Source organism: Medicago sativa, chromosome 1 (genome assembly GCF_051527215.1).
Source record: "Medicago sativa cultivar Bolivia chromosome 1, Bolivia_mono, whole genome shotgun sequence".
Classification (NCBI taxonomy): domain Eukaryota; kingdom Viridiplantae; phylum Streptophyta; class Magnoliopsida; order Fabales; family Fabaceae; genus Medicago; species Medicago sativa.
In genome coordinates this window covers 20,236,494-20,250,990 of record NC_140749.1, presented here as the reverse complement: position 1 = coordinate 20,250,990, position 14,497 = coordinate 20,236,494, and the positions used below count along the sequence as shown (strand labels likewise).

The window sequence follows — 14,497 nt, the reverse complement described above, 5'->3', positions numbered from 1 at the left end:
CTATACAAGGAAACAAAAGGAACAATGGCATGATCACATGTCAAGTGGCCATTTTATGCAAAATCCATTTGGTTTTCTGTACATTTGATTGTATTTACTAAAGTGATGATAATCTGTAAGTATGATAGTAATCATATATGTTAAAACTGCAACTCCGAATGTAATTCGTGTAAGAATAATTACTTACAGCAATATTTTCAAAAGTATAAATGTTAAAATTTTCTCCAACTCAAATAGTAATGACTGCACTTCAAGAAACACAATGATATTTGGTACACAGGCTAACCAAATTATGATTTCCAAGTACAATAATCAGTTTGTGAATACACAAGATACGAAAATACAGCATTGCTAATCATATTTTTAAGGATTGATGAAGCTAAAAAGTCATCCACTAATATTTCACTTCATATTTATACACAGACAAACTACAGGCACATGTGTACGTCCCTAGATATCAGTTACGAACAAATTAACGATATCGAAGCCAAATCGTTACACTTCCAGCCAAATACAAATTTTTCACTGTATGTTTATGCCTATGTAGTAATATAGAGAACCAATGTCCATATGGGGTAGATTAGCAGAAGAATTATGCCAATTGTATTTGATATGCCGTGAGCTTTTGTGAATGAATCTCTAAGACCACCAGATGCCCGAATATGTTCTTGCAGCAAATAACATGCAATGATAAGGCATACTACCACGCCGCCAACTGCATCACTTCTAAAGGTGTTTGCAAATAGATCAGGAGCAACAACAATAAGAAGAATCAAAGCAGCGGGTAATTCCAGCCAATCTGCGATAACCGTGACGAAAAATTACGCATTACAGTGAGAAAATGTTTCGTAGTATTCTTTCTTGTTCCCTTTTTGCAAATTCTAGGCTGCTCCTAATGGACTAGGGGAACGGAAAACATGTATCCGCAGTATCCAACAATCATAACATAACCACATAGGGAAAAAGTGGTTACTTGTTAGGACGAGGGGAAATTGTTAACAGCAGGGATTGAACCCTAGACCTTATTCTTAGTATTCCTTCAGCGTTCCAACTCATGACACTAGGCTACATCTTTAGGGACAAATTAACATCTATTTATATAACTTTGAGGTGATGTGGGCCAGTTTGAACTGAGAAATATATATATAAATTATGTCAATGAATAACAGCAAATATGTTGACAGAGACGCCATTATAATGTGCATCTAATAAAAAAGAGTGATGTCACTCTCTGTGAAATTGTAACATACCAGGGAAGTGTCTTGGAACGAAAAGTCGTAGTACAACAGCAATGAGAGCAATCCATCTCCCAATCTCTGCCCTGTGAAGCCACGAAAATAAGTAACATGATAACAAAATAACAAACTCAATTTGGTATTGGAGTAAAGTGAAGTTGATAACAATAAAGCATTACAAGGTAATCACCTAAAGACGCCGAAAATCCATGAAGGCAGGCTGAAGAAAATGTATGGAATGAGTAGTGATGTGAAAATGTTGGTCTTCCAGTTTGTACGATCCAAAATCAACAAATAACTGCAGTGCACAAACAAAAATTACCATCCATAACATGGAAAAACTCCCGCTTTGGCAAATCACTTTGTAGCAAATTTAATCTAGACACACATCAAATTTACATATAGCTTTAGAAGACAAAGGAAAGCTTAACTCAACACAGACTAAAATTGAAGTGTGTTGAATATGACTCGTGTTCATTGATAAGAGGGCAGACACTCGAGCTAATGGTAGCAGAGCAATTGGAGCCGAAAGTGCAAGGAATGTAGCAGTACGGGTCAGAACACATGACTACAGTTTAAGCCCAACAACAAATTTAAAGATAGTATCAAAGTCTATCCAAGATCCGCAGAACCACCTGCTATAAGGTTTCCGCTATCGGGTCACTCTGGTCATGCTCCATATGTAGGGCTTGAGGTGGGTGTCCTACATTGGAAGAGATATGGCATGAATAAATGTTTATAAGTGAGAATAGAGCTGCTCCTAAATTTTTTGGTGCCTTGAATCAATAAAGTTGTGCCCTCTAATTATTTGAATGTTATTCTTACATTTTTTGTTGCCAAAGATTCATTCATAATCAAAGTGTTCTAAAAATATACTTTCAGTAGAATTAATCAAAGCGAGTTAAAAAAGAATATATCTATATAGTACCAAGTAAAAATAATAATTTTGGTGCCCCTAAGAAAATTGTGCCCTGGGATGCCCACCCTCAAGTCCACCCCTAAGTGGGGGCCGTCTTCACCTTACAAACCGGTTTTATGGGTTTGTGTGTTAGGTCCAAACACAAATTCTAAGTTATTCTAACTTGAAGCTATGATTTGTAGCTTTTAATTTAAAACGTGATTTTTAAACTCAATCCTTTTTTTATCAACTCACTTTTATATGATTCAAACATAAACCATATGATTCAAACATAAACCACTTCACATTTGGCTTAGTTTTAACAAAAATCAATTAATTCAGAATAAATCTTTTTCAACGCATAACTAAACACACACACCAACCCTAATCAAAACAAAATAACAAAACCAACACAATAAGTTGCATATCTACAACAGATATAAGCACAACAAGTGATGAATAAAATGAAATAAATATAAGGAATCAATTCGAAAAGTAATTAAAGGAGAGGGAGTTAAAAGGTTAGATTACATACATAGCAGAAATGGAAGCAATGAATTGGAGGACGGAGATACCAGAACCTGAGACACCAAGCATGATGATGACATGGTGAGCGAGGTTATTAGCAGCCACAGCAAGGTCAGTGAGATCAGAGGTAATCAATTGAGCTGCTGTTTCGTCTTGATAATCCGTCCTCATTGCCAAGTAACTCTTCGTTTTCCACATTTCGTAGTAAACTCAGCACATCAATGGCAAAGATGAATGTTGTTGTGACAGACAAGAACACACAACACAAAGGAGGAAAAGATCTAGTGTTTTGCTGTAAACTGTGAACTCAAGGACAATGAACTTTTCCGAAAAAGGAAGTGCCACGTGGAAGGTGTTAGATTATGGGTTGACGTTAGATTTGCACGGAAGTGAGAAACATAAATCAAGAGTGTTTAGGGGCACACACATTAAAATATTTTCTTTTTTGGTACACATTAAAATATTTTCTAATAATAAAAAAAAAATTGATAATCAAATGATAATCAAATAATCTAGTTTGTTTGGATACAACTTAAGAATTTTTTTTTTTTTTATGTGTGTGTGATCAAATACTATTCATTTATGTTTGTGCCCATGCAAAAATGCCTCGATTTGCACGTTGTTCAAAGAGTTAAAGATCCTCTCAATTTCTTAAAATATCTTAAAATAAATGACATGAGACATTAATTAAACATTTGTACACTAAAACTATAATTTTTTTTTTGAAAGACCAAAACTATAATAATTGAGAGGTCCATTTTTTTTTTGACAAAAGAGGTCCATTTTTTTATAAATTGTTATGTCCAAATTCACCGCTCCCAAAACTAGGGTTTAGAGGTGTGTTTTACCAGAGAGTTTGGCTTGGTCTTGCTGATTTTTTTATGGACAACACTGCATGCATGTATTTCTAAACAATGAGGAAACTCATATCTGACATATTATCCATTTATCCAGCAAAGTCGGGCCAATATCATCACTGATCATACTGTGTTTGACCTCGTTGAAGCGATCTTCATTGGCCAACTCTTTGAGAAGCTCATAACGGATAACCTTATAATCATCAACAAACATTTTACGTAGGCCCACAACTGCATGGAATCCACAATGACCATCACCGGCTACATCTACCACTTTTTCAATAATTTGGTGCATGAATGACATGATTTTTTCTTTGTGTGAGATCTCGACTTTAACCATAAGTGTCTTAGGATTAAGAGACATATTACTTTTACGTGTACTTTTCCTACTTGAACACGTTGACTAAAACTGTGAACCATGTGTATCTAGATCCCGGGAGTCAACATGCTCTCAGAGTGAAGATGATCACTTTATTGAACGTACAATAAGTTTATATTTTGTTTTGCCTATTGCCTTTCTATTTTCCTGAGTAACCCCCGTCCACCCAAAACCTATTATTTCTATATACCAGTCTGTGCTCTTTAATTGATTTGTCCTTTTGTATTATCATGTCCAATCGTTATTTTGTCTTTCCTCGCAATTTTTTGGTTTCGTTTCGGAAAAATGTTTAAGTGAGTTCCTCTTCTTGTGAGAATTGTTTCAGTTGATCAATCGCAAATGAAGAATAGTAGAACCTGAAAAAAGGTATGTGTTGATGTGTCACCTGAAACATGAAGAGGGAATATTTGTTTTCAGTTAAAAAGTAAGTAGGTGAAGTTTGTGAGAGACATTAAGAGAGAACATAACAATGTTAAATTGGAGGGGAGATGTTTGTCACCCAAAAATTAAGTAGGGGAGGTTTGTGTTATGTTTAAAAATGGAGGAGGTGTGAGTGACATTTTAACAAACTTCGGGGAAGAGGTTATTATACTTTTCCCTAATAATAACAACAACAACGTTCCCATAAGTTTAACTCAATTAGTAGGAAGCGATTCGGATCCCAAACCCCTTACTTATTCATCCTGATATATAGTGAATTTCTAGGCACTAGACTATGTAGCCAAAAAAAAAATAACAACAATAACAACAAACAACAGAAATTATGGTATTGCCTTAAAAAACATAAATTACAGTATTAAACAAATTTTTACAACATTCCGCTCAAAAGTCAATGTTAATAAGAAACAACCAAAAATTAGTAACGGTGACACTATAACGACAATTTTACAAATATCTCAATGGAAATTGAACAATGTGTATTGAGATTACATAGTCAAGCTCTTACAACTAATTTGAGATCTCTTGAACGACAACAATACAATATGGGAAGGAAACAAATTACAAAACAAGAACGTAAAATACAACCCAAAAAACAAATTCATATTGTAGAAGCCTTGGTGAGGGAAGTAATAGTAATAGAAACACCAATAACAGCATCTTTAGTCTCAAACGTAAAAGTATCATATCGCAAGAAAAACTCCACCAAAAACAATTTACACAAAAGCACAACAAGATTCTTCGCAGGACATTGTTTATTATCCACAGTAGGCTTCTCAGTTTCTCTCCCATTCGACCATAAAACATACTTCAACAACTTCTCACCTTCTCCAATAAACCTCTTTGGCACAAAAATCTCGGCATCATCGAAAACCCTAGGATCCTTCGTAGCAAAAGATTGGTACCCGAATATCATCTCACCCTTTTTAATTTCAAAAGCTGCATCATGACTCTTCACAATTAAATCTTCTCTTGCTTTTGCATATTGATAACGAACCACAGGTTCAATCCTCAAAACTTCATAAACAACCGATTTAACTAACGGCATTTTTTCTAACGACTGAATTGTTACCCCACCTTCGTGTTTTACAACGGTTCTTATCTCCTTTGCGAGTTCTTTGTGTAGCTCTTCGCCGCATAAACCTACCCATTTGAAGAGTGTTGGAAATTGATTCTTTAATCCGCCGTATCCATTGAAGCCTGCCATGAAAATGATATTGTGGCAGGCTTCACTTCTTTTCAACCCTGCCTTTTCTGCATCGTTTAAAATTGTTACAGCTGAAGAAGAAAATGCTTCGTAGAGCTTCTTGTAAGAGGACCTGGCCAAACACATCGTAATGTAGTTAATGTAACGAACTCACACAGTCACACTATCTTTATAACACAATACAAGACATCATTACACAATACTTCAAGTTTATATCATTCAAAAACTTGAATGAAAATTCATATACATCATGTGAACCCTATACCAAAGTAGTATACATTACACTCGTTCCTTAACACTTTCGTCCTTTATCTTTTTTTGGTCCTAATTTAGTTCTTAATGGTTAATGCTTTGTTTGAGAGTTTGAAGGGGAATGGAGGGGAAGGGTTTGGAGGGATGAGATTAGAGGGAAAAATAAAATAGAGAAATCTTTCAAAAAACTTGAGCGAGTGTTTTTCTAGCAAATGATAAAAGAATGAGTAAATAGGCAATTTCCCCCCCGAAATTGCAAGGTTTGTCAAATATCCCCCTGTAGTTAACGAAACATCAATTACCCCCCCTGAAATTGCATAATGTTGATCAATTTACCCCCTCCGTCAATTTTTCTGTTAACTGTTTACGGTTATGATCAATTACCCCACTGAAATTTTACACTTATGTGCAAAATGCCCCCTGAACTTGAAAAATTAAAAAAATTGAAAAAATTCTGGAAAAATATTAAAAAAAATTAAAAAATTCTGGAAAAATGAAAAATCAATAAAAAAAATTGAAAAAAAATATTAAAAAATTCTGGAAAATTGAAAAATTAATAAAAAAAAATCTGAAAAAATTTAAAAATTCCGGAAAAATAAAAAAAATCTGAAAAAATTAATAAAAATAAAAAATGATTAAAAAATAAAATAATCTAATAAAATGAAAAATAATGAAAAAATTCGGGAAAATAAAAAAAATTCTGATTAGTATATATGTCGAAATTTCGAAATTCTGGAAAAAATGTATTTTTCGAAATTCCGAAATTTTGATTAGTATATATGTCGAGCTTAGGTTTTTTCAGTGTATTTTTTCCCTTATTCTCGGTTTATAAATACACAAAAAGTTCCCGGTTTATAAATACACAAAAATTCCCGGAAAAAATACTAATGAAAATTTCGAAATTTCGAAAAATACATAAAAAAACCTAAGCTCGGTTTATAAATACACATATTTTTTCCCTTATTCTCGGTTTATAAATACACAAAAATTCCCGGAAAATTTTTGAGAAATACTAATGAAAATTTCAAATTAAAATTTCTTTTTTCCAGAATTTCATTTTTATTTTCGAAAATTTAAAATTTCATTAAAATTTATTTTCCAGAATTTTTATTTTCGAGAATTTCCAGAATTTTTATTTTCCAGAATTTCATTAAAATTTAAAATTTCGAAAATTTCATTTTTCCAGAATTTTAATTTTTTTAGAAATTTAGAAATTTTATTTTTTTTCAGAATTTTTTCATTATTTTTCATTTTATTAGATTATTTTATTTTTATTAATTTTTCCAGATTTTTTAAATTTTTTCAGATTTTTTTTTATTTTTATTAATTTTTCCAGATTTTTTTCATTTTTATTAATTTTTCAATTTTCCAGAATTTTTTAATATTTTTTTTATTGATTTTTCATTTTTCCAGAATTTTTTAATTTTTTTTTAATATTTTTCTAGAATTTTTTCAATTTTTTTAAAATTTTTCAAGTTCAGGGGGCATTTTGCACATAAGTGTAAAATTTCAGGGGGGTAATTGATTATAACCGTAAACAGTTAACAGAAAAATTGACGGAGGGTGTAAATTGATTAACGTTATGCAATTTTAGGGGGGTAATTGATGTTTCGTTAACTACAGGGGGGTATTTGACAAACCTTGCAATTTTGGGGGGGGGAAATTGCCTATTTACTCATAAAAGAATATTTATGATTAATATACTTTTAATTTTGCGAGTATCATAACAATATATATTGGATTTGAAAAATTTACTCAAACCCCCTAAAACTCTCATCCAATACAATTTTTTAGTTCTCCCAGATTGAGCAAATTTATATTATGAAGAAAACTAAGCCCCTCAAAGCCCTCCTCTCCTGAAGCTAGCTCTTCATTTTTTCCACTTCTTTCTTCCTTTATTCTCAAGTCCTCCATTTCCCTCCCCTCTAAACTCCCAAACAGAGCTTTAGCTTATAAAATGACAATATCTTATCATTTTTAATGAGATTTTTTCAATAAAATCTGAGTTTTTTGGTTTGTAAGATGAGATTTGGGTTTGTTTATGAGTTTGATGAGTTTTTGATGATTTTTTTCATTAAAAAAAAAGATAACTTTGTTGACAATTTATAACATAGAGGACTAAATCAGAACAAAAAAAAAGGTAAAGAACAAAGATGTTGCCTAAAATTAAGTTAAAAGACGAATTATGTAATTTTACTTTTTTTATATATATATATAAAATTCAAATTTTAATGGACGCACAATTTCCTCCGAGAACACCACTCATCCTCCCTTTTCAGATTTTCCACGGAAGACATCAACCCCATAAAATTCCTCCAAATTTCTTCCTCCCTCACAAAGATTAATGGACGCCTCCATATACACTTCCAACACCACATACCATCGTCTTAGTCCCCCATCTCTTACAGTCCGTCCGTCTCACAATAGGTGTTCCCTTTCTTAAATCTTTTTGTCTTGAATTATTTATCCCTTTTACAATATCAATACAACATATATTACTTTTTTTTTTCCACTAACATACCCTTATTTTTTGCATTTCACTCACCTATAACTATTTCTCTAACCACAATTAACAATGGTGTTTTAGTAAACGATACACATTTTACCATTAAAATCAAAATTATTAATCATTTCCTTAATAACCATGTAAAACTCAAATAGAACAACTATGGTGTGATGGAGGGAGTACCAAACTAATTTATTGCTCCAATATTCTTGCAATATGGGTGAATGTTTTAGTCAACAACTTATATATCCCACCACAATGATCCTCCTAAATAGGCATCTCACTCCCACTACCATCCTTCTTGCTAACCAGTTTCGAGAATCAATTTCACCCTATATCGAGAATAACACCAATTCCACTTATATTCTACCACAGCGGCTTTGGCCACATGGAATGACCGGATTTGAGCCAATATACTAGTATCATACTTAGCAACCAACGCCTTCTTCCATAAAGACTCTTCTTCGACTAAACACCTTCATCGCCATTTAGATAAAAGCGCATACTTTAATAACCTTAAATCCTTTACCCCTAAACTTCCCCATGTTCAACCTACAAATATCCAACCATTTTACACAACAAATTTAATTACTCCATGCCACTTCTCCCCACTAAAAATTTCTGTGGTCTAAGAATGTTTTTCAACATACAAACCGACATTTTGAGAAAAGGATAGAAAAGTGGAATTGAAGCCTATATCGAGTTTTTGAGGATCACCCTACCACAAAAATTTACAAACTGATTCCTCCAAGACTTTAAGCTTTTATCAAGAACTTTCAACATCGGTTGTCATGTTGAAGCCTTCCTTGGATTTGCTCCCACTGGAAGTCCTAGATAAATAAAAGGCAACTTACGCACTTTACAATTCAAGAATGAGGCCTTCATCCATGAAATCATTTTTGACATTCACCCATGCACCCAAACCTTTGCTAAATTCACCTTTAGGTTGGATATCAATTCAAACCACCTCAAAATAGCCTTCATAGATCACAAGTTCCGAAGACATGTCTCCCATATAAATAGTGTCGTGTGTATATGGAACACCTCACTTCCGACTCAAGAATTCGAAACACTTTGAAATACCCCTTTTCTACCGCCTTAACATTAGAGAGCCCAATCCTTCCACCACCAACAAGAACAGGAACGCTGCCACCTCCTCCGTACGTCTATTGTTTACTAGAACCGATAATGAAGTATGAACCCAAGAATATGCAATAAGTCACCCGCGCCCCCAACACATGAGCATATATTCCAAAAAAAATATTAAAAACTCCAACTTATTGAGTCATAGGACTTTTCAAATCCACTTTGAATTAGACATTCCTTCTTTGACCTCTTTGCAAGATCTACCACCTCGTTCACCACCATAGCCTCATCCACCAAATACTACCCCTTTAAAAGACTGATTGATTTTTCACGACTAACAATATGCTTTGCTCTTGGCAAGAATTTTAAACAACTTGTAAGGACTCCCAAATAGAGAAATGGGGCGGAAATCCCCCAAAGAGTGAGGATTTTGATCCTTCGATATCAAAGTTATAAAGTAGGACAAAAGATTGTAAAGAAGTTTTGAATTGGAATGAAAATAGATTTTTTTTTTTCCGTAGAGTAATCAAATCCTTATATATACTGTATATAAAGAAAACTACCCCTTTCAGCACACTTTTGGGTTGGAATTTTCTTTCCAAAAATATCCTTAATTTTAAATACAAATAGCCAATTATAAAATAACATGTGGTTGAATAATCAATGTCACTAATCGTCATCGCTAACTTTCTTTTACCACCGTTAACAACAAATCAAACTCACAAAAAGTTTAAAAATTATATTTGCATTCTTTATGTCTCTTCTCATGAATTCAAATCGATCCAGAATTCATCATAGTACCCTCTGATCACATCTCATCACCTCTAAAAAATTAGAAGTTCCAAGGCTCACGAACTTGATTAATACTTCTGAAGCACAATTGAATGGAATATCTCTAAGGCCCACTTCATGAATTGAATATCTTTCTGTTTTATCCTTCGAGCAATTTACTTTCCGCCAACATTACAATTCAAGCTTTGTTTTTTACTTTTTTTTGTTAGAAGAATGAATGAATCAGAATTTGAGAAAATCAAACTTGAACAATAATCACTTATGAAAAAAAATAATCCAAAGTTTATGTTTTTTCCGGCTTTATTTCTCACGAGTGTATGAGTTTTTTTTAATTTTTTTTTTAAACAAAAATAACAGCTGATGAGGATTGGACTATAAATCCTCTAAAAAAAATTAGTAACAAACTTGAGCAAAAAATATTGTTAAAGATTGGACTTTAAATCCTCTAAAAAAAAGATTAGTAACAAACATGAGCAAAAAATAATGTTAAAGATTAGACTTTAAATCCTCTAATAAAAGATTAGTAACAAACGTGAGAACAAAAAAAAGATTAGTAACAAACTAAGCAAAAAATAATTTTAAAAATTGGACTTTAAATCCTCTGATAAAAATATTAGTAACGAACATGAGCAAAATATTATGATTCAAAATCTTTTAGAAAAAGATTTGTTAGCACTATATTAAATGGACTATAAATCCTCTAAAAAAAGATTAGTAATAAACGTGAGCAAAAAATATTGTTAAAGATTGGACTTTAAATCCTCTAAAAAAAATATTAGTAACAAACATGAGCAAAAAATAATGTTAAATATTAGACTTTAAATCCTCTAATAAAATATTAGTAACAAACGTGAGCAAAAAAAAAAGATTAGTAACAAACATGAGAAAAAATAATGTTAAAAATTGGACTTTAAATCCTCTGATAAAAATATTAGTAATAAACGTGAGCAAAATATTATGATTCAAAATCTTTTAGAAAAAGATTTGTTAGCACTATATTAAAAATATTAATAAGTAGGGTTCACACAGTTCATAGTTCGTTCCCATTGTTTAGTTTTTCTCAACCTCTCTCCGCCCTCTGCATCAGAATTCAGAATTAAACTGTAAGTTTTTTTTTTCTTTCATGTTACAACTAATCAAAGTTGATTAATTTTATGGATTATTTGACTTTGCTGGTTTATAAGTGATTATGATTCAAATTATTTACGATTAATTTTAAGAATTATTTGACTTTGCTGGTTTATAATTGCTTATACAAACTATGATAGTGTGTTTTTTTTTTTTTTTTATCTATAAGCACACCTTTGGGTTGGACTTTTCTTTCCAAAAATACCCTTAATTTTAAATACAAATAGCCAATTATAAAATAGTACGTGGATTAGTAATCCATGTCACTAATCGTCATCGTTAACCCTCTTTTACCTCTGTTAACCAAAGATCAAACTCACAAAAAAATTAGCACAAAACAACAACTCATGTTACTTTTTTATCAGCCGCTTTTATGTTGTACATCTGTGTTGTTCCCCTCAATACAACCGACAAAGATTGTCAAGTATTTTCATGTCTCTTCCACAAAAAACAGTATTCCATATTATTTTATTGATTTAAATTACTCATCCTTAGTCTTTGATCAATTGTAACAAACGTGAGTAAAAAATAATGGAAAAGATTGGACTTTAAATCCTCTAAAAAAAAAATTAGTAACAAATGTGAGCAAAAAATAATGTTAAATATTGGAATTTAAATCCTTTAAAAAAGAAATTAGTAACAAACGTGAGCAAAAAATATTGTTAAAGATTGGACTTTAAATCCTCTAAAAAAAGATTAGTAATAGACGTGAGCAAAAAATATTGTTAAAGATTGGACTATAAATTCTCTAAAAAAAAAATTAGTAACAAACGTGAGCAAAAAATAATGTTAAAGATTGGACTTTAAATCCTCTAAAAAAAGATTAGTAACAAACGTGAGAAAAAAAATAATGTTAAAGATTGAACTTTAAATACTCTAAAAAAAATATTAGTAACAATCGTGAGCAAAAAATAATGTTAAAGATTAAACTTTAAATCCTCTGGAAAAAAATATTAGTAACAAACGTGAGCAAAATATTATGTTAAAGATTGGACTTTAAATCCTCTAAAAAAATATTAGTAACAAATGTGAGCAAAAATTAATGTTAAAGGGCAGACTATATTCCCAATGTCGGAATCTATCTTCCACGACATGTTTTCAGTCATGGTCAATTATATGTAGCTTTATCGAGAGAAGTTTCTCAAAATTCAACAAAAATTCTTATTAATGAAGGGAAAATAGAAGGAGAAGATGGAGACTTTACGAAAAATGTAGTTTTTAAAGATATTCTTTTATCGCAATCATAAAAATGTTTCTTTTACATAAAATGTCATTTATACATTTATGTTATGATGTTACTAATTACTATTAGAATAAACAATAAAAAATCATTATTTTTTCTTTATTTTATATGCAAACAAACTAAAATATGTTGAGTTCATAAATAATTGTTATATAACTTGACAATATTTTGTTTATAAATCAATATATCAATAATTTCCATTAATATTTAAAAATTTAAAAAATTTAATCAAAATTATACAAACAAACATAATAAAATAATCACATGCGTTAGAGCAGTAGAAAGAGCGGACAAACGGGCACGATAGTGCCCGTCTTTCCGCTAGTATAATTAAAGATAATCTGATGAAAAGAAAAAGAAAAATTCTCAATATAAAACTATATGTTTAAAGACATAGTATTAATCTCACCTTGTCAAACAAGCAGGAAAGGGAACAGTATGAAGCAAGAGATCTTCAAGATAATTGAAAACCTTAGGAGGTTTTAATGTTTCAATTGGAGCAAGTTGAAAGAGAATCCACGTGTCCAACATTTTACGACCTTGATCACCAAGGATAGTTTCAGAAGGGTTCTTATTATCACAAAAAAGCTTAAACATGAAGTTAAACGAAGCCACACTCATAATAGAGTTAAAATCAGCTTTACCACTTTTACCAGAAAGCCCATCTTCAATCTCACTAAAAGCATCAGAAAGTATCCTCCTAAAGAGAGGGACAAAAGAGTCTTTTCCAGATAGAAGAACGTTAAGAAGTAAACCTTTGATAAGTGCATGGTTTGTTTCAGTTGTGTCTAAGAAAGGACAGACACGGTAGCCTCCGGTGAAGTCTGTCGACGGCATGAAGGTACCGTCGAAGACGTTGTATTTCTCGACTTTTTTGTTGTCGAAGAGGATCGGAAACGATGAAGCATCTAAGAGTGCTATGACTCTTGAGTTTGAGGAAATGAATGGACCTGGTGGCATGTTGGTTTTGAAGACTGTTGAATTGTATTTTTGAATTCTTGTTGAGAAGAATTTGTCTCTGCCTTGGTTATAGAAAAAGTCGTGTCGGTCCAAAATCGGCCCGATGAAAGGGAGGCCATAGGTTCCTGGGATTTCTTTTAGTGGAAGCTCTTGCTGGTGGTTGCTGATGGTGGTGGAAGGTTGTGGTGAAGATGCTGCCATGTGAGATATGAAACTCGATATTTTGATAGATTAAATTGTTTGGTTATGACTAATGGGTATAGCTGTTTTCTTTATAAAGAGTGGTAGTAGTAGAACTCATGATATGTGTTTTATTTAAGGCTTAATTAATGATTTTGTCCGTTATTTGTTGGTTACATTTTGGTCCCATAAGTTATTAACGTTACAATTTGGTCCCTTAAGTTACTTTTTGGTTTCGTTTTGGTCCCTTAACTATTAAAAGTTTCGTTTTGGTCCCTTAACTTATTTTTTGGTTTCGTTTTGGTCCCTTAACTTATTTTTTGGTTTCGTTTTGGTCCCTTAACTCTTCCTCCGTCAACCACTTTGGTCCTTTACGTTAGGATGAATGTATTAGAGTTAAGGGACCAACACGAAACCAAAAAATAAGTTAAGGGACCAAATCGAAACAAAAAAATAAGTTAAGGGACCAAAATGAAACTTTTAATAGTTAAGGGACCAAAACGAAACCAAAAAGTAAGTTAAGGGACCAAATTGTAACGTTAATAACTTAAGGGACCAAAACGAAACCAAAAAATAAGTTAAGGTACCAAAAAAGTAATTAAGCCTTTATTTAAATTTAAATACTAAAGTTTAATATATTTTTAGTCTCTATGAAATTAGCAATTTTTATTTATAAAAAGTTAGATTTTTTTAATATGGGATGTATTAAATATAAATTTTTTAAAGGTAAAAAATTCAAAATAAAAATATTGAAAATCTAGTTAGAAAAATTAAATTTTAAACTCATTTTTTGTTGAGAATTTTTTCC

At 31.7% G+C, this 14,497-nt stretch overlaps 2 protein-coding genes across 2 annotated transcripts; both read right to left on the bottom strand.

Moving 5' to 3' along the window:
- Positions 1-268: 268 nt before the first annotated feature.
- Positions 269-2,959, bottom strand: LOC146953472 (cold-regulated 413 plasma membrane protein 1-like). The gene is made up of 4 exons (XM_085710159.1): positions 2,669-2,959; positions 1,426-1,533; positions 1,251-1,321; positions 269-799 (listed from the first exon to the last, which is right to left on the bottom strand). Exons 1-4 carry the CDS (start codon positions 2,857-2,859, stop codon positions 540-542), a joined length of 630 nt encoding a protein of 209 aa, XP_085566285.1. The 5' UTR covers positions 2,860-2,959; the 3' UTR covers positions 269-539.
- A 1,798-nt stretch (positions 2,960-4,757) lies between these two features.
- LOC146953471 (allene oxide synthase 3-like) lies at positions 4,758-13,766 on the bottom strand. The gene is made up of 2 exons (XM_085710136.1): positions 12,959-13,766; positions 4,758-5,654 (listed from the first exon to the last, which is right to left on the bottom strand). The coding sequence occupies exons 1-2, from the start codon at positions 13,708-13,710 to the stop codon at positions 4,937-4,939; spliced, it is 1,470 nt and encodes a 489-aa protein (XP_085566262.1). The 5' UTR covers positions 13,711-13,766; the 3' UTR covers positions 4,758-4,936.
- Between the last annotated feature and the right edge of the window lie 731 nt (positions 13,767-14,497).